General features: G+C 37.2%; 1 protein-coding gene across 1 annotated transcript in view; it reads left to right on the top strand.

Annotated features, from left to right (window-relative positions):
- The window catches only part of USH2A (usherin), an 843,890-nt gene that overhangs the window by 720,915 nt on the left and 101,355 nt on the right, over positions 1-21,620 (top strand). Inside the window, exons 60-62 of the mRNA XM_031015607.3 lie at positions 1,148-1,306; positions 2,919-3,081; positions 16,049-16,403. Of these exons, the coding sequence (XP_030871467.3) occupies positions 1,148-1,306; positions 2,919-3,081; positions 16,049-16,403 (677 nt within the window). The remainder of the gene's footprint in view (positions 1-1,147; positions 1,307-2,918; positions 3,082-16,048; positions 16,404-21,620) is intronic.

The raw sequence follows: 21,620 nt of genomic DNA, 5'->3' as shown, positions 1-21,620 counted from the left end.
CCTCAGTAATGTTATCTCTAGATTCCACTGTTTCTAAAGTAAAGATAGACTTATGTGGGTACTACAGAAGTAAATAACTAAACTCATAAATGTTAAAAACTCTCAGATCAAGGAGAAAATGTAATAGAAAATTCCATTATATTCTTCATTCAAAACTCATATCCTCTCCTGGAAAAAGTATGCCTGTTGTTCATGACCAAATAAAACTTAACAAGCGTTTAATTATATAAATAGACTTTGACGAGGCTAAACTGACAAGACCTACTTTCTTTAGGAAGGAATGGTGAAAAATGACAATTGTTGAACCCAAATTTTCTCTGTATTTAGGGCCATAAGTCTCACTGACAGTGAACTGTCCTGGCCCAATAATTAATGCACTGGGAATTCTCTAGGTAGACCATGATTTGGATATTTCATGGGCTGTTATGTCAAGGATCCATGTCAGACAGGAGGCATACACAATGCTCTACAGAAAAATTATTGTCACAAGCAAAATTGGTGTTGTTTTGTATGAACTTTAAAAGTAAGTAAACCTAGAAAAAATATACGACAGATAATTGCCTTATATGTTTTAAGTGAAATGTGCCTTCATTTTTATTTGCCAATAGAGTATATCTTTAAATAGAAATATTATGCTTTTAAAAATAGATTATGCACATTTCTTACTTTTGGAATACACAGTCTAATATTTGCCAACTTTTGTGAAGCTTTTAATTGCTATATTAAAAAGTAATTTACTTTTCTATTACAACTGGTTTTTTTTTTTTTGGAGGCGGAGTCTCACTCTGTCGCCCAGGCTGGAGTGCAGTGGCGCGATCTCAGCTCACTGCAACCTCTGCCTCCCGGGTTCAAGCGATTCTCCTGCCTCAGCCTCCCGAGTAGCTGGGATTACAGGCACATGCCACTATGCCCAGCTAATTTCTGTATTTTTACAGGGTTTCACCATGTTGGCCAGGATGGTCTCCATCTCCTGACCTTGTGATCAGCCCGCCTCAACCTCCCAAAGTGCTGGGATTACAGGCATGAGCCACCACGCCCGGCCTCAATTACAAAATTTTAAATAGACATTATTTTTAAAAGACAAACATTTGTTGCCCATTCTGTTTTATATATATGTTTTTAATGTTCTCTGTCTCTCTCTTTAAAGGGATCCTCATCCCCGAAATTCCTGTGGAGTACAATGTCTTACTCAATGATGGAAGTGTAACACCTCTGGCCTTCTCCGTTGGTCATCATCAATCCACCCTTCTGGAGAATTTGACTCCATTCACACAGTATGAGATAAGGATACAAGCATGTCAAAATGGTGAAAGTCCTTCAGACACTTGGCCTGGGCTTTTATGAAAAAGTATTTCATTAAAAAATTTCATTAAAAAGGAATACATTCTCAGTCCAAATACAAAGACTAACGTTTCATTTCTTATTTGTAGTGGACTGTTTACCCAGAAAAATCACAGTCTGGCATCGAGTAAAGCGTTATGCATTTCTGCACATTAAATCATAAATATTTAAATATATTAAAATGGTGGTTTTGCAAAGTCTTGTTTTATAAGGCCCTTTGAAAGAAAAACACCTAGCTCACATAAAGGAGTCTTTGGTAATATAAAACAAAAATGAGTATTCCAAAAATTTCATAGAAAACATATTTACCTTGGCCTTATTTAAATTTTATCCAGGAGGAGGAAGTGAGAAGTTATTTAAGAGTTGAATTACACCCAAATGAATCCTATATATTTTATAGTGCTTCCTTGAACCCTATTCATATATACAAACTATCACCTTGTCTTTCATGGCTTAGGCTGTGGTCAGTGAAATTTTCATGTATCTGTGTTGTGTTAAGGAAAAGCCTCCCCCATTTCCTTTATCACTCCAAATGGATAAGTAGCTAAATGTAAACTGTGATTTAGGAAGGGAGAACAGGGAATCAGAGCTATACATCATTTTATTTATCTCTTTTAAATTAAGTATAAACATTAACAGATATGGATATGTTATATATGTGTATCTCATATATAACATATGATATATATGATCTCATCATATATGTTATATAACGTATAATACTCATTTGCTAAATAAAGAAAACATGTAACTTACCCTAGTATACAAAACATTTTGCTTCACCTTAAAGAAATTTATCAGACTCAAGGTGTAGTGGAAACTCCTGGATTGAATGTCCTTAGGAATTTCTGTTTCCAAATAATGCTAGTTCTCATGAAGTTGGTTAGAATTATGAGTCTGCAATTTTGCTCTGCTGAACTCATCAGAAATGGCTAGTCAGTTTGTCCTTTTTTCTCTAAAAAATAGACCATGACATTTTTGTTTGAGGGATATTGCTTTCTCTGATCTATCTTCACTTGATAAACGTGAAAATAATTTTTAATTAATGTTTTCTTGATTCAAGTACAAAGTCAACATCTGCATCTCCGTGTCCCTGAAACTGTGCAATGGAGGTACAATATCCTTCAAATAAATTGTTTTATTCCTGTGTGTTTGAATAATGTTCATGAGTTTAAAATATTGGCAAAATAAAATATTATTAAAAGCATGCAAGATGTGTAGGTCACACATACACTTGTGAAATTCAAGTGCATTATCACTTTCTGGTTAGAATGACTATAATAAACTAGAGAAACTTGAGTTCAGACAAGTTTCCTTATTATTCCTTATTTCCAGACAATATGCCTTATTGTTTATGTCTATATAAATGTGTGACTAATTAATGGGTTTTCCCAAAATAATTTTCTATTTAAATGTTCAAATCCCATAAAAATTTATTTAAAACACATGTACAAGTATATATGCAAAAGGACAGGTAAAAATAATTTTCATGATATCATTACCCTTCTGTATGAATATGTAGTTCTTTTCCTTGCTTGAAAAATTATTATAATAAAGACCTCAATTTTTTTTTCAAGGAAGTTGTGGAGTTAGCAGTAGGATGTTTGTCAAAACACCTGAAGCAGCCCCAATGGATCTTAATTCTCCTGTTCTTAAGGCACTGGGGTCAGCTTGCATAGAGATTAAGTGGATGCCACCTGAAAAACCAAATGGAATCATCATCAACTATTTTATTTACAGGTAAGATTGGCTGTTACTATTATTTTTAGTTATTTAAGAATGCGTACTGCTCCAACACAGCAGAATCAAGTGCATTTTATATTTCCATAAGAGAATGAATGGGAATTCATGTTGTGTTTTTTTTGTTTTGTTTTGTATGTTTGTTTGTTTGTTTGTAGCACCAACTAGTGAGGACTAAGACTGGTGCTCAAACTTCTACAAATTAACCAAGGAAAAAAGCCATAACTACCATATAACATTTTTGATTGAGATCTGTTTGAAAACTGAGACCTTATAGCCCACATACGCTTATATTTAGTGATGGGGCAGAACAGTCCTCTAAAGCAGGGGTTCCTAACCCCCAGGCCACAGAGTCCGCGGCCTATTAGGAACCGGGCCACACAGCAGGTGAGTGGCTGGTGAGCAAGCATTACCACCTGAGCTTCACCTCCTGTCAGATTAGTGGTGGCATTAGATTCTCACAGGAGTCCAAACCCTATTGTGAACTGTGCATGCGGGGGATCTAGGTTGTGCCTTCCTTATCAGAATCTAATGCCTGATGATCTGAGGTAGAATAATTTCATCTTGAAACCATACACCCTAACTGCATTGCCCCGGTGTGTAGAAAAATTGTCTTCCACAAAACCAGTCCCTGGTGCCAAAAAGTTTGGGGACCACTGCTTAAGCAGCTCACTGACCAAGAAAACATAGTCTTTCCAGAGAGGAAACCAGATACAAGACAAGAATTCTAATATTTCTCATTAATTATTATGTAGAGATTAAAAAGTTTTTTCTCCTCCTCCAAAGATGGTGCTTTTCATAAGCAGAAAAAGGGGCTCTCCTCTCCAGTTTTCCTTCTGTTTTAATGAGCCTCCACTCCACTGGTTAGATGGTGTTATAGCAACTTGTTCCGTCATGTGCAGAATTTATTAAGTGTACCTACCTACAATAAAGAAAAGACGCAATAGGGAAGAGAGGAAGAGAAAGATTGAGGAAAAAGAGAGACAAAGAGAGATTGAGAGAGAGAGAGAAAAAATAGTGGAAGAGAGAGATAGACTGAACATTTTGGTTTGAATGATATTTTGCTCTCTGATCTAGTCTTCACCAGATCAACATGAACATTGCTTTAAATTAATATATTCTTTAAATAAATAATGAATGAGGAGGAGAAGGAGCAGGCAAAGGAAGAGAATGAGGGAAAGATGTAGGGAGGGAGAGAAGAAGAGAAAAAATAGAGAAAGTGAGGGGGAGGTGAGTAGAAAGTACAATGCAAAGAGCCAAGGGGGCAAATAACCTGTCAACTGTTGGCTTGCTACTTAAGACAGAAAATACAATCATTGGTAGGCATACAGGATTTGCAGATTGAAAAACCTAATCCCATTCTGAAAGCAATGTATTTCCTTTAGCGTACAAAGCAGAACACCCTTCTTCTCAGATCCTCATACTCCGCACATCTTCAAAATCCTTTGTTAGTGTCTCTAGCAGCCTCAGGCCTTCCCTTATTTGGTGCTACGCCCTGGAAACTTAGTGAAACTTACTTAGGCTCCTCTTATAACTTTAGATATTGAAATCCTTTGATTCACATCAGTCTTCAGTGATGAGCTAAGGGCTTATAGAAAAAAATTACGAAAGGAGAAAGTATTATTGCATTTCTGGTTATGTAAATGACATTACCAAAAATGAACAAGCCAAATTTCTTCTCAGCAAACATTAATTTGAAGAATAATATTTCTGATTCAAAAACACATGAACACGTAAAAATGGTTAATGTGAATTTACATTTTACGCTAAGCACATTAATGCAGGCTCTAAAATGTCCACCCTCTTGAAATAGTTTTCTTTCATCCACTTAATGCTAATTGCATGAGAAAAGCACATCAAATTTCTATTCAGAATAAAGGGAAATAGAGTATCTGTTATAGACCAGGACGTGGCTTCACTCTGTTGGTTTTGTAAATAAAGCTCATGATTACAGTGCCTATTCCATGGCAGCTATAGAGAGGGAAAACAGGAAATATAATGCAGAAAGCCTGCTTCAATGAAAAATACTGTAAATTGAATTTGACAGCATTTGATGGCATCTGATTATTCTAGTCACAGCCAAACAATGATATAAAGAGTAATATGAAACAGAATGTGTTACTGCCTAGCAGACTCAAAAGCAATAAACCTTCCTCCAATGTGACACAATCACTTCACAATCATAATTGTAGCCTGTTTGATACCTCTGAGTACAGCAGAAGGGCACTGACTGACATAGATACATTTTGTTTTTTATTTAAAGTGAAATGAAAATGGCGCACTGGGGCTCCAGATACAATCGTTATATTCACCTACATAGGCATGAATCACTTGGCAGTTATTTCAACTGAAGTTTAAATGTGCTTAGACAACAACAATATCAAATTTTTCTTAGATAGCTGCAAAAAAAATCAGAAATTTGTAAGGACAGAAATAGAATGGAGACACATAGTTCTTTTTCATTCTGAGACTACATAGAGCCCTTTATATAGTTATAGCCACCAGCCTGCAGTATTTCTGAGGAGGTTATGGCATGTAATTTCAGCTTCATCATTGGCCTTCTCTTTCTTCTACTGGCACCAAAGGAAGTACATTTAGCTCAAACCAAAGATAGGGTTTGGCCTATGCAGATATTTTTATTAACTTGCAGGAAGCCCACTTGTAAATCTCATTTGAAAATGTTTGCCACTCTCTTCTCACCAAGCCCCTGAATCATTTTCTTTTCTGTAACTGTCCTTTATTGTTTAAATATTTCCTCTAGATATTATCCTATTAAAAAATATCTGACCTAATAAAGACAGAAGATGTTTATGACTTCAAAAACAAAGCAAAATAACCTAAATATTATCCTATTAAGAAGCGTCTGCCCTATTAAAGATAGAAGATGTTTATAATTTCAAAAACGAAACAAAATAACCTAGTAAGAACAAACTATTAATATGATTCCCTCTGCTTAGTTTATCTGTTTAAGCTATTTTGTTGACTATATATAAGTCACAAAAAAAGATTTGCTACAAAAAGTTTTGTAAAGAATAGAGACCAACATTTAAGTTAGTGTTTTGCAACCTGTTTATTGACTGAGTGTAGACAAGACTGTCTTGGACATCTGCTTCCTCCTCTCAATGAGTTTGGCTTGTATGATAATGATTCTTCCGTATTCCCCCTTTATTTTATATCTGCAACCTTGCAAATGGCAAAAATCTCATCACTTACATCTACAAAATCCATCAAACACATTAAATTGAGACTTTACAAAACATGTAATAAAATAATCTCCTCCCACTAGGAGCTTTAATTTTAATAGAAACCAAATTTCATGGGGTTTATTATTCTCATGAGCTTTCTCTTTAAATAAATAAAAAGATTTGATCAATGTGCACTGAGAGGCAAAACTATATACAAACACCCTGTAAACACTGTAAAAATAGAAACGAATGATGGCACTTCCTTCTGAGTATTTAGTAAGATTTAAAGGATAAAATCTGAAATAGTTTTGAAGACTGTATGATATGAAAGGGTTTTCAAAGCAGATAAGTGAAAACATTTTATAAAATGGATAATTAAGCTGATTGAATTAACTAAGAAAAGATGAGCATTGAATCAAAGGCAAAGGAATTTTGATGTAATTCAATTTGTATTGGGTGGAAAGATGGATATAGATATGAATATTTATATAGATAGATACAGACAGAAGACAGACAGACAGACATCCATCTACCTATCCATACATGTACATATCTACTGAGAGAGACACAAAGACCTATGAGACCTAAGCCCTTTTACCAATGATCTTCACTACAGTGGGAGATATAAGACAGGCTAAATAAACAAAGAAAAGAGTAAAATATATAGTGTAAAAACAGAAATATTTACCAGAAAATTTCGAGAATAATTCTCTGTCTAGAATATTCATGGAACACTTCATCAAGTTGATGTCATTGAGACTAGGCCTTATAAAATAAAGATTTAATGACTATTTAAATTGTAAGAGAAATACGTTTGTTAGAAAAAATGTTTTAACAGTACAGAAGATTACTAAGGTTATTATTCATTCTTATGATTTACTCATGGCATATGTAATTTTCACTAATAGAAGTAACACTATTAATTTTAATATATTAACATTAATGTTTTCTATTTGTATTTTCTTCTTCATGGAAGAATTATATTGCCCATATTGTTCCACAATTTTCTTTGGGCATTTTATATATATGCCCACACACATATACACACCTAATTTCTTTTAATGACCCATCAATATTCTGTTATATGGATGTGGATCATATGTTATTTAGCCAGTACCCTGATGATGGCAAGATAGGTGATTTTCAAGTTTTCGTTACCACAGCAATTCTCTAATAAATATTCTTACAGTAAGTATACAGAGAATTATTCTTAGTACTAGAAGTACTGGGTCAATTAAAATTGTTGAGGATTTGTCTTTACTAGACCATATGCATTTAAAATTGTTGAGGATTCCTAAGTTGTCTTCCAAATATCATATGTAAGAATTTCTAATTCTGAAATCTTTTAATACAGGGTCAGTCTTCCAAATCTGTCAGCTCAATATTTTCATTTGCACATTTTTGTTGTTTTAATTCAAGTTTTGATGATTATAAGTAAGATTGTTCATTTACTTAAAATATTTATCTTCTATTTGGGAGGGGTATGTATAATATATTATAAATTCTTAGACTATTTTTCTACTGGATTATTTCTTATTGTCTATATTCTTTCCACATTAAAGAAAATCTCCCTTTCGTGATCATATTAAAAATAACACATTAATTATTTCTTCCAGCACTTTCATGGCTCTACTCCTTATTTCTAAATATAGAATTAATATTGTTATAGGAAATTAGATAAGAATTCATTTTCTTAAAAAATGCTAACTAGTTTATCACATTATTTCATAATCCACTGATTTGAAATGTCACTCATACAAAATTCCTATGTGCATCGGGTTCATTTTAGGACTTTGTATTCTGTTTCACTTGTGGTAAATAGGGATTTTAACAAGCAGAGCCTGATGGTGAAGACATGATAAGTGAATAAAATCAATAGAATAAGCAAAATTTCCAACACATAAGCATAGGATTCAAGGAATGGTCAGGTTTATCTGGAGTCATTGCTATTAGTAGGGTACATTTAGAAGATCAGCTTAATGATAGATTTTCGATCTAAGGAGTTTAGGCTTTATATTCAGAGGCAATGTGAGCTGCTGAAGGTTTAGGGGGTAAATAGAGAAGCAATGTAATAAAGTGGAAAGAGTGTGGCATTTGTAATCAGAAGATATGGCTTCCAGGGCCTGGCTCTAATACTTACTAGTTATATGACCTTAGGCAAGTCACTGTGTTCCCTAATTTTCCATTTTTACATGAAGTGAAGATAGTAAATATAAAAGATAATTAGCCTCTTGGAATTCTGTAAGAATTAAATAATATGTGTGGAATTACTGTTAAATGTGAAGCATGATAAAAATAGAAAGTTATCCTAGATATGTTGTCCAAAGCCATGTTTTAGAAAGACAAATCTATCTGGCAGTTGTAGATGTACATTTAAAGTCAATGAAAGAGGTTCATGGTTATAAAAGTAGCAGCTTGCATAACAGTATGCCTGGTAGGATTCTGTTTTCCTTTAAATATATAGTATATTTTTACATATGTGTGTATATAAAAAAATGTCTGGAATGTTAAACACCAAAATAGTGCTAGCAGTGCTTATCTCCAAATATTAGGCTATCAGTGATTCTTTTAAATACTTCTGCTTTTGTTCATCTGTGTTTTCTTATTAATTTTTATAGTCAATATATCATATGGTCTAGTAAAGACAAAATAATAAATTTGTGAGCCCAGATGCAAATCTATCATCACTGTCTCCGATTTTCCTATTTCCTTCTTTGTGTGAACATCACCATGACTTTCTGTAATAATCAAAGTCTGATCAAGAAAGAGGAACCACACTACTTACTTTAACAGAAGGAATTTAATATAAATAATTAGTAAGTAGTTATAAATTTGTTAACTAGGTAACTAAAAGCATAAAAAGAGAACTCTAAGATATCATGGAGGTGGCAACTACAAGAAACAGCTAGCACCTTTAGAACTGAGGGAACAAAAGGGAGTTGTTAGAATTATTAAAAAGTAAATGCATAGAGGAGGGTGCCTGTGAAGCTGGGACTCAGATATTTGAAGAGGGGTACCTGCCACTGGTGCAGTTGTATGGAGGAGGAAACATGAAATTAAGTTGGTTTTCCAAATGTCGGAAAAATTGCATGCTGCAATCACTTGCTCCCAAGGTATTTCTTTGTTGCAACACAAGAACAGCCTAATACAGAAAATTGACACCAGGAGTAGGGTGTTGCTATAAAGATACCTGGAAATGTGGAAGTGACTTTGGAGATGGGTAACTGGCAGAGGCTGAAAGAGTTGGGAGGGCTCAGAAGAAGACAGGAAGGTGAGGGAAAATTTGGAACTTCTTAGAGACTGGTTAAATGGTTCTCACCAAAATGCTGATAGAAATATGGACAGTGAAGACCAGACTAATGAAGTTGGAGATGCAAATAATTGAGAACTAGAGTAAAGGTCACCCTTGTTATGCCCTAGCAAAGAACTAGGTTCCATTACATCCATGCCCCAGGGATTTGTGAAAGTGAGAACTTCAGAGTAAAAACCTAGGGTACTGGTGGAAGAAATTTCAAAGCAACAAAGCAGCATTCAAGACTTTGCCTGGCTGTTTCTAACAGCCTACAATCAGATATGGGAGCAAAGGAATGACTCAAAGTTGGAACTTTTATGTAAAAGGGAAGCAGAGAGCAAAAGTTCAGAAAATTTGCAGCCTGGCCCTGTGGTAGAGAAAGAATTCAAGCAGACTGTGGAGTGACCACTTTCAAGAGAGACTAGCATCACTGTAAGGTAGCCAAGTGTTAATATCCAAGATAATAGGGAAAAGGCCTAGAAGGCATTTCAGAGATCTTACAGGCAGCCCCTCTCAACACAGGCCCAGAGGCCTAGGAGGAAAGAATGGTTTTGAGGGCCAGGCTCAGAGCCCTGCTACCCTGTGCAGGCTTGCGAACTGTTCCCCACATCCTGACTACTCTTGCTGCAGCTGCAGCTCGAAGGGCCTCAGATACATCACAGGTAGGTGCTTCAGGGGGCATACACCAAACCCTTGGTAGCTACTATGTAGTGTTAAGTTGGTAGATGCACAGAATGCAAGCATGAAGGAGGCTTGGCAGCTTCCCCCTAGATTTCAGAAGATGTATGAGAAAGCCTGGGTGCCCAGGCAGAAGGCTGCCACAGGGGTGAAGCCCTTACAGAGAAACTCTACTAGAGCAGTGCAGAAGGCAAGTGTGGTGTTGGAGCCACCATACAGAGTCTCCATCAGGGCACTCACTGTCTGATGGAGCTGTGGGAAGGGGGCCACTTCTCTCTAGGTCCCAGAAACCATGGACAGCTTGTATCCTGAAAAAAGCCATAGGGATTCAACTCCAATATATGAGAGCAGCCACAGGGTCTGCACTCTGCAAAACCACAGGGTTGAAGCTACCCAAAGCCTTAGGAGTCAGTGCTTGCAGCAGTGTGCCCTGGAGTGGGACATGGAGTTAATGGAGACTATTTTGGAGCTTTAAGGTTTAATGTCTGTCCTACCAGGTCTCAGACTTCTGTGGCCCCTATAGGTCCTTTCTTTTAGCCAATTTCTCCCTTTTGCAATGAGAATGTTTACCCAATACCTATATCCACATTGTATCTTGGAAGTAAATAACTTGTTTTGATTTTACAGGCTTATAGGTGAAAGGAGATGAGTCTCCAGATGAGATTTTAGACTTGGTACTTGAGACTTGGGGCTTTTGAGTTAATGCTGCAATCAGTTAAAACTTTGGGGAACTATTGGGAGGACATGATTTCATTTTGAAATGTGAGAAAGAGATGAGATTTGGGAGGCCAGTGGTGGAATAATATAGTTTGTATGTTTGTCCTCTCTAAATCTCATGCTAAAAACAGATTCCCAAAGTTGCAGATGGGGCCTAGTGGGAGGTGATTGCATAATGGGGTCAGATCCCTTATGAATAGTGTAGCACCATGCCCTTAGTGATAAGTGTGTTCTTGCTCAGTTTGTTCATGATGGGAGATCTGGTTGTTTAAATGTCTAGGACTCCACCTGCCCCCCGCCCCCCTGCCACCTCTCTCTCTTGCTCCTGCTCTCTGCACGTGATGCACTTGCCCTTTCTTCACCTTCCATCATAATTGTAAGCTTCCTGAGTCTCTCATAAGCAGATGCCCACATCATGCTTTCTGTACGCCCTGCAGGACTGTGAGCCAGTTAAATCCCTATTCTGTATAAATTAGCTTACCTCAAGTATTTTTGTAGCAATGCAAAAGGAGCCTAATACAAATTAGAAAAAAGAGGTAGCACATAGAAGGATATGATAACTCTTATTTGAGAGAAAAGCAAGGAAAAGACTTTCTGGAAAAAGTGATATGGGGCTAGAATTTTAAAAGACGAGTTGTAGTTAGTCTATAGAAAAAAGGAGAGGCCAGGTGTGGTGGCTCACACCTGTAATCCCAGCACTTTGGGAGGCTGAAGAGGGCAGATCACAAGGTCAGGAGATCGAGACCATCCTGGCTAACACAATGAAATCCCGTCTCTATTAAAAATACAAAAAATTAGCCGGGCATGGTGGCAGGCACCTGTAGTCCCAGCCACTCGGGAGGCTGAGGCAGGAGAATGGCATGAACCTGGGAGGCGGAGCTTGCAGTGAGCCGAGATTGCCCCACTGCACACTCCAGCCTAGGCAACAGAGCAAAAAAAAAAAAAAAAAAGAGAATAAGAAAGAGGATTGGGAGGGATATTGCCAGAGAATTAGCAGATACCAAAGCCATGGAACCGTGAAATATAATGGAATATAAGAAACTGTAGTCAAGCATTTGATGATGACTAGAATATAAAATGGGACTAGAAATTTCAGAAAGGTGAGTCCTTTTGAGAATCAGCAGATTAAGGATAAGCATAGGCCATTTTACATGGTACATCTCTAAAGAATTTTTAAAAGGACTGTCTTAAAATTTTTGAAAGGTTTGTGATGTCTCTTCCCTCAACAGCCGAGTCTCTACTCACACCAAAAACTTGATGATTCAACCTTCACAAATCACTTTGTAAATCACCTGTGTTTCCATTTGTCCTCTCAGCAATCTAGTTCAGGGTCTGCATTTATTCTTACGTAAACTGTTGAGATGACCTCCTTGTTCAATGCCAGATGCACATCATCTCCATGATAACTTCATTCAGATCATGCATTACGTTTTACCCAATGATTTTTATGTTTTAATTTTTATAAGAATTTTCAGAGGTTTGTTATACACTATGAGGTTATTAACTCCACTTTACAAAATGAAATAGAAACTAGAGGACACAGACAGGCAAGTTCACCCAAGGTCATTGAACTAAGTGGCAGAGCCAGGACCTCCAACCTATCTCCTCTGACTACAGATGTTTCTGATTATCTATTTAAACTCAGAATATTTGTAATATTCTTCATGGAATGGGGCTGGCAGTTTCATAACCTCAAAATTGTTATGGTGCATTGGGTTCTAGGATTTTGTTTTAATTGCTTTTGAAAATAAGCAGTGACAATTGCTGGAGGGGAGAGAAGGAGTAAGGAGCTCCTAAAAACATTGTACATTGAGACCACAGAAGTGTGACTGCCTTTAAAAATATATGGTTCCTAGTTTTTATACTTATTTTTGTTTTCCTCTTAGTGTTAGGCAACATTAAATTAACTCTAGTTGGAAAAGTACATTCCTGAAGTATCTCCCAAATGAGCTTGAGCAAAGAATAACCATTTGGCTATTCAGAGAGAACTGAAAATGTGATTTCTCTAAACACAGGCTATTCAGGAGGAAACACTTCCAGTTAAATGAACAGGTGATGCTTAAATCTTAAATAATTAGGAATAATTGTGGTCTACTCAACCACTTCTGCTCAAAATGTATTCAGACATAAAGAGAGACTCTGTTTTTTAGCACTGCAGATGGGACATTTACTTCTCCACGATATTAACTTTTCAAGGATTCAATAGCGATAAGAAATACTTAACCAGGCTGCACCTTTTAATTCTTTTGGTGAATAAACTTGAGGCCAACATAATACTCAATCTTTTAAATAGTATATGTATTTAAAACCCACACTTTTAGGCAAATTTTTTTAAGAATGTCGGCTTTATAGAAACCATGACTACATCTCAATTTGGGAATTCCTGAGAGTTTAATAAAAATTAATTGAATTGTCATGGAAAGGCTGAAGCTAGACAAAATAGAAAATGTTACTTCCCCATAGACCATCATAGGTTTGTTTGCTGTATTGTGTTCCTAGCAAACAACTTTTTAAAAATCACTGAGAAGAGTCCTTGGCTATGAGCCCTGCGGTTCTCATTAGAATGGATCTCTCCCAATGACACACCTGGTACCTGATATCTGTGGCAAGTACAAAGGCCAAACCCTGCAAACCTTCACTGAGTGCAGAATCTGGTTCACACATGGTAGTGAGCAATAATGAGGTGGGCTGCCGAACCATAATTGCAGGTCACTGAGAGGTGTCTATGAAGCCTCTATAGCTTCCAGCATGAAGCTTGTCATTGCTCATACTTAGGTCATCGTGATTTATCAACTTAAGGATCATCAGATTCCCAAAGCCAAAGATTTTACATATTCTGCATTTTTGTGAAAGGTAACTGTCATTCACTTTGTCTTAATAACCCTTTACATTTTGATGGAGCTGGTTAATCTGATATGGCAGCATGTGAATTTTTCAGCATCTGAAGAGTGTGTTAATTAAATACTTCTAACAGCCTGGAAAATATTAATGTATTCATCACTCTCTTCTCAACTAGAGAGAGAGCTGAAAGAGGAGGGTCAATGTCTTGGTTACATTCTCTCCCAACTTAGAATACTGCCCTGATAGGAAATAAGAGCTGATGGAGAAGAGGCAAAGATGCAGGGAAGTAATGGGATTACATAACTTTTAGCCTTTCACTTGAAAACATTATTGAACACTTACTGGGCTCAGATGCTGGGAATATAGAGATATACCAACCACAGTTCCTCTGGAACTTCGCTTTCATCAAACCTGCATCATGTTTTTACATCTGGATGAGGAAAGAACTGTTCCAAATGAAGTATTAGATATATAGGGCTGTCTCAACAACTGACCATTCCATTTCTCTTACTTCTATATTTAATGCTACATATATTTAGTACCAAAAGAGTATGCATGTGGCCGTAGTTTTCTATCAATAGAATCTAAAGATGAGCCTAAACAATCCCATCCTCAGACAGCTGAAAGAATTTTGGGGTCATACTCTGCATTTTACCAGGTTTTGGGGGAGACATCTAAAAGGAATTTGACTTTTGTCCTTTAAAAATCTCTAAAGCAAGCCAGACATGGTGGCTCATGCCTGTAATCCCAGCACTTTGGAAGGCCAAGGCCAGAGGCTTGCTTGGGGAAGACCAGCCTGGGCAACATGGCAAGACCTCATCTCTGCAAAAAAATTTTAAAAGTTAGCCAGGCCTAGTAGCACGCATCTGTAGTCCTAGCTACTCAGGAGACGGAGGCAGGAGGATTTCTTGAGCCTAGGAGTTTGAGGCTGCAGTTAGCCATGATTGCATCAATGCACTCCAGCCTGAGTGACAGAGTGAGACCCAGTCTCAAAATAAATAAATAAAACAAAAAAACTCTAAAACAAATTCCTATTATATTACTTATCATGTTATTTTCATTAATCTGCACATAGCTCCATCTCCTCTACTCAGCTACCTATTCCTTTAGGTAAGGGGTGTGTTCATCTTTTTACCCTGGTTTCTAATACAATGATGGGCATATAAAAGTGCTTAATAAAGTTGTTGATGTATAAGAACAATAAATGTAGAAAAAACAGTGGTCTTGATGTATACGAAAAGATTGTCCATACTTTGAGAGGTTATGGTTTAAATTATAGAAGAGAAAATTCAAATGAAGAGAAATTAAGTGGCATCTAAGAAGTGAATTTAAAATACTTTGTAAACATCCTGGGAACAAATGCAAAAGAGCATTGTGCTGCATGAGAGAAAATAGGAACTGTGGGCTTCCCTTCATAGTTCTTCATCATCCAGTATGCAAACCTGGGCTTTTTCACACAGTAATTTTATCGTCCTAAGAGCAGCAAAAGGATCATCCTCAATGTGCAAACACTTTTGAAGTCTCTGCAGTCATCATATTTGCTACTGTCCCATGAGCCAAAAGAGTCATATAGCCAAGCTCAGAGTGAGTTTACGAGCATACTCACAAAAGGCCTGGATACAGGGAGACAAACACATTGGGACCCTAGCTGCAATCCATTTATCATAGAAGGGTAAGGATTCCCAATAATAGCCTCTACTAATTCCATATCCTGTGGTTCCAGTTGTACAAAAAATAAAACCCCGATATAACTGCATGCATACATGCACACACACACAGACACATACCACAGATCTAGAAAATATATAAAAATGCATTAATAATGCTTAATATATGCTTCTGTGTTTTTAAAAGATTTTAAATATGTTTTTTTTCTTGTATTGAGTGTTTATCTTGTTATTCAGCAAAAACATCTGGAAGATAATAAAATGTGATTATGGATGAGGTTTCACCTTTTGTGCTTTTTATATTTCTTCTGTATTTTCCATGTTTTCTATAAAGCATATGCACTCTTTTATAATCAGTCAAATACGTGTGTGTGTGTGTGTGTGTGTGTCAACTACACTTTAAAAATGATATGGAGTTAGGCCACTGGAGTACTTCTCCATCTGGTTTTTCTTTATTATGACACCAGGAAGAAACAGCTGAAAAGTTAAGTTGATAACAAATTCTAAAAAAAATTTTTTTACTCCATCTACAAACTTTGTTTTGAAGTGTGCAGCTGTCACTGGTTGCCTGCTTGGTTTCCTTTCAGACGCCCTGCTGGCATTGAAGAGGAGTCTGTTTTATTTGTCTGGTCAGAAGGAGCCCTTGAATTTATGGATGAAGGAGACACCCTGAGGCCTTTCACACTCTACGAATATCGGGTCAGAGCCTGTAACTCCAAGGGTTCAGTGGAGAGTCTGTGGTCATTAACACAAACTCTGGAAGCTCCACCTCAAGATTTTCCAGCTCCTTGGGCTCAAGCCACGAGTGCTCATTCAGTTCTGTTGAACTGGACAAAGCCAGAATCTCCCAATGGCGTTATCTCCCATTACCGTGTGGTCTACCAGGAGAGACCCGACGATCCTACATTTAACAGCCCTACCGTGCATGCTTTCACAGTGAAGGTAAGACCCTTGAAAAAATAACAGACGTGCAGATTATCTGGTGAATATGTTGAAATTAATTTTCTTGTCCAACTTCTCATTTTTCTTCACTTAGGGCTTAAATATATGAAAATCTTTCACCTGTGAAAAGTTGCAATGTAGTCACGGGGCTAAGATACTGAACTGAGTATGAGGAGTATTGGAGACCAGTTTGTAGACCATGACTAATTTTGATTACCTCAAAACCAATAAATAAATTTTATTTATTCATAAAATTGCCTGATTTCCATTTTCCATATTTACTAAGTGGGAATATTTTTTTTTTTTTGAGACAGGCTCTCATTCTGTCACCCAGACTGGAATGGAGTGGCGTGGTCTCAGCTCACCACAGCCTCCGCCTCCTAGGTTTAAGCAATTCTCCTGCCTCAGCCTCCTGAGTAGCTGGGATTACAGGTGCCCACCACTGCCCAACTAATTTTTGTATTTTTAATAGAGAGGGGGTTTCACCATGTTGGCCAGGCTAGTCTCGAACTCCTGACCTCAAGTGATCTGCCTGCCTCAGTCTCCCAAAGTTCTGGGATTACAGGCGTAAGCCACTGCACCTGGCCTAAATGGAAATAATTTAGTCTTGATTTCCATTTTCCATGTCTACTAAATGGGAATAATGTAATGCTTTCCTTCATACCTCATAGAGATGAGGTTCAGATGAAATTAGACAGAATATTTAATTTTCTACTTCCCCAACAAGCTAGTATAATATATAGCTATATATATATGTATATGTATATATGTATATGCATATATGTATGTGTATATATGTATGTGTGTATATATGTATGTGTATACATATTTGTGTATATATGTATGTGTATACATATTTGTGTATATATGTGTGTATGTATGTGTGTGTATATATGTATTTATGTATATATTTAAATATACACACACACACATACACAAAGTTGCCTACACTGTGGCTTACTGGTGATTTTTTTCAGGGATGGCCTCCTCTGGCCCATAGAACGACTTAGTTCAGTTCACCTGAGCACTTAGTAGCTCCTCAGTGCTTTCTTTATGTCCAGCATAACCTCATGGTCTATGGAATATACAGGAACAGGATGGTCCTTGTCACAGGGAGTGTTCTGTTTTATAATATTGCAGAGATGAGAATTGCACATAAGGGGAAAAGAATGAGAAGCAGTTGAGTACAGCCTATAATGTCCACTACACTGAGACTTAGATCCCGAACTCCACTATCTGCTAGCTTTAAACCACAGTACAAGAGAGAGTAACATCATATACCAAGTGTTAGGCAAGAAATGCTCTGGGAGATCAACTCTCAAACTGAAGATGCTTCATGGATAAGATTAAATTTTGTGGTCTTGGGAGTGAAATACAAATATGTGCCAAGACCTTATTAAATATGGAAAACCCTCAATAAGAACAAATAAACAGACAAACTAAAGCATTTTAAAAAAAACTATGTTTCTATGCTTTAAATCCTGGAAGGCCAATTTACATGAAGGTTATCTTATGGAGGATAACATTTATCAAAATATTTAAATTACAGTGAGCAAATATATTTTCATAAAACTCCAGAAGAGCCCTTTTAAATTAATAGTTTAAAGTACAATGTTTTCCCACTGTCCTCATGTTTAATTTTCTCATATGACTAAAAAATAAGCAATATGTAAATGAAAGGATAATTGTTTTATCTTCATTTTTATCTGTTTCAGAATTAGTACTATATTTTTATTAGATAGTAAATTATGTACTAGAGTCTTTTATATTACATCTTCTAGTTCCTATATGATAAGCATTAGAAGCAGTGTTCTTAAGTGTGAAAGATATTTTTTAGTGGATATGTGATCCAGGAGGAAGTTCGTTACTTCCCACCATATCCTTCAAACTCATGTTCTAAACTTTCACCCTTAAAGTAAAACGTTTATGAGTATACTGAAACACCCTTGTTAACAGCTTTCTGAATGAGGCACCTTAATTTAAATATGCTTTTATTGAAGGCATCAGGATTGCAATGATTAAACCTCTGATCTTTTAAAATACAACTTTCAGGGGTATGAGCCTAATAATCATTTAGTCTCCCGAAACAGTTCTATTGGAATTCCCCTGTGGAATAACCCTGTAAGTCATCCCTTCATAACCAGCTTCATTTTAAAACACAAGATTTAAAGTATATGATGAATCCATGAACTCTGTTCTTTATTTAATCTTCTAGGCTCTATTTTTATCACACTAAAAAGCTTCTGAAAAAGAGGCAAGTGTATGGCCCCAAGCTTTAAGCCGCACAGGGGTCTTTGCACATGGGCCCTCCCTGATGTGGCTTTCATTTTGACAGTCCAGTACCGGTGTGCTTTTCTATTTTTCCAAAGATTTTTTTTCTTGCAATGTCGAATAGAATAGCCAGTATAATTTTAAAAACAATACTTCTGTGTCCTATTTTTGAATGTGTATGTGTGTATTCAAAGTGGCCTCCCAAAACCTAAATCTTTGGCTCTTAGAATTTCAAGAGAAGGCTTCATTAGATACACCAAGAAAGGTCCCACCTGATCTTTTCAAGCAAACAAGGACATCTTCCACAAAGCAATCTAGGCAAGGGTTCAGACCTTCTGGCCACTGGACCACGTTTTCAGGGCATCAGGGCCACTATGACTCTTTATGATCTGACACCTTTGAAGGAAGTCATCAGGAAAATGAACTAGTGCTTTTGTGTTTCACTTATTCCCACAGTCCCTGTGTAGGAGATTGTGTTCAATATTTTTGTTTAAAAGATATCTAGGCCAGATGCAGTGGCTCATGCCTGTGATCCCAGCACTTTGGGAAGCTGAGGCGGGCAGATCACAGGGTCAGGAGCTCGAGACCAGCCTGGCCAACATGGTGAAACCTTGTCTGTACTAAAAACACTATTTTTAGTATTTTTACTATTTGAGAGGCTGAGGCAGGAGAATTGCTTGAACCCAGGAGGCCAAGGTTGCAGTGAGCCAAGATCATGCCACCACACTCCAACCTGGGCAACAGAGCAAGACTGCGTCTCAAAAAAAAGTAAAGGAAGTTCTATTACTTATCCAGGGTTCTATACTCCTCACCGTCACAGAAGAATGTTTCTTTTATCTCAGACAAATCCTTCCTTCTGTAATTTAAGTCTATCTCCCTTTGTTCAGAGCAGCATGACTTCTCCATAATAGCACAAAGGGGCTTCAGGGTCCAACAAATTATTGACAATTCAATCTGATTTGGCAAATAGCCATTGAGTACTATATTCAATATGTCAATATTGAATACCAAACTTAACTATGTTGTTGAAGTCTACTGTGAGACTTGGCCCTTGAGCAGAGCAGAGACTGTGAGGAAAAATGAGTGATTCGTTCTGAGGCACAGGCTATTCCTGTTGGGCATTTTGGGTTTTTAAGCTTCTTGCAGCTGCGTTTCTGCTGCCCATGTTTAGAAGACCCCATTTCATTTTTATTTTTGTATAAACTTAATGGGTCCGAGTGAAGTTTTGTTACCTGGATATATTGTGTAGCGGTGAAATCTGGGCTTTTAGTGTAACCGTCGCACAAATAACGTACATCGTACCCATCAGGTCATTTCTCATCCCTCACCCCGCTCCCTCCCTCCCTCCCACCCTTCCGAGTCTCCAGTGTCTATTATTCCACACCCTATGTCCACATGTATATATTATGTAGTCCTACTTATAAGTGAGAACGTGCGGTATTTGACTTTCTGTGTCTGAGTTATTTCATGAGGATAGTGGCCTCTAGTTCCACCCATGTTGCTGCAAAAGACATGATTTCATTCTTTTTTATGGCTGAGTAGTATTCTACAGTGTGTGTTGGTGTGTGTGTGTGTGTGTATCACATTCTATATATATTCATATATATAATTACATTCTATGGTATGTAAAATTATTCCTATTTAGTAAATATGGAAAGTGGAAATGGAAATCAGGAGATATATAGATATAGATGATATAGATATAGATATAGATATCACATTCTGTTTATGCAATCATCCATTGATGAACACTTAGGTTGATTCAATATCTTTGCTATTGTGAATAGTGCTGTAATACACATACGAATGCAGGTATCTTTTTTAATATAATGATTTATTTTCCTTTGGGTAGATGCCCAGTAGTGAGACTGCTGGATTGAACGGTAATTCTACTTTTAGTTCTTTGCGAAATCTCTATATTGTTGTATATTGAGAAATCTCTATAGGGATTGTAGAAGACTCCATTTTAAATCTCATCCCAAGTACTTTCCTAGATCTACTTAACTATTTATCTGATTTCTGCACCAGCGAAACAACTTTACTGTCTTCTTTCCTTTCTGTGCCTGCTGTAGGAAATTTTTCAAGTTTTTGTTTATTGGCCACTCTGGCTAAAATTCTTCAGGGCAAAGGAAATACAGTGCCTTCTCCATTAATGAGGCACAGAGTCCATCCCCACAACTGTAGGATTGCAGTTCAGTCCACAGACTCGCAAGAGGTACTGCTAATGCATTAGTCCCTTGTTTATTAAGATCTCATCTCTGCCCAAGGGGCCATCAATAAATTGCCCATGTTGTGGTGCCATCACTAACTTGCCCCAAGGTCCCCCCAGAGTTGTTTATAGACAGGTGGATGTTGCTGAGAGAGCCACATAAAACAGGTGCAATGGAGGCATGAATTCTGCCTGTGGTGGCAGTGGATGGAGAACTGGCAGTGGGGGCCCTCCGTGGGGGTGAGAAGCGTATGTGTTGGCAGGAACAGCAGCAGCGGCAGCAGCAGCAGAGGCAGCAGGAGCAGAGAAATGGAAAGAGTGTGGGTTTTAATGCATCACTAGCTGCTCTCCCAACCTCATGAAAAGTTTCACCTCCCTACTCATCTCTATGTAGGTCTTTCTAAGGAAGAAAGAGGGAGATCAAGATTCTTGGGGTCTCTTTAGACCAATACCTTCCATTATTGAAAACAGCTTTAATTAGAAGGCCTTAAACTCCTTTCCCAATTAGCTCTGTGATGAATTGTGCGGTGTCAGGAAAGAAACTGTATTTAGCCTTGCTTGGCATGCAGGAGTTCCATGGTGGTATTTACAGGGAACACTCCTGGCAAGGTTGGCGATATTGCTACCACCATTTGGGTTTGTTTGCTTTCTCTCACTGGCATCTGCCATTGTGCTGGCAGAAATAAATCTGAGAATTTGGGATTTTAAAGAAAAAGGTGGTTTACCTATTATCTGTG

Source organism: Gorilla gorilla, chromosome 1 (assembly GCF_029281585.2).
Source record: "Gorilla gorilla gorilla isolate KB3781 chromosome 1, NHGRI_mGorGor1-v2.1_pri, whole genome shotgun sequence".
NCBI classification, from domain to species: domain Eukaryota; kingdom Metazoa; phylum Chordata; class Mammalia; order Primates; family Hominidae; genus Gorilla; species Gorilla gorilla.
The sequence above is the reverse complement of the archived record's forward strand: the minus strand, read 5'-3'. Positions and strand labels throughout refer to the sequence as shown.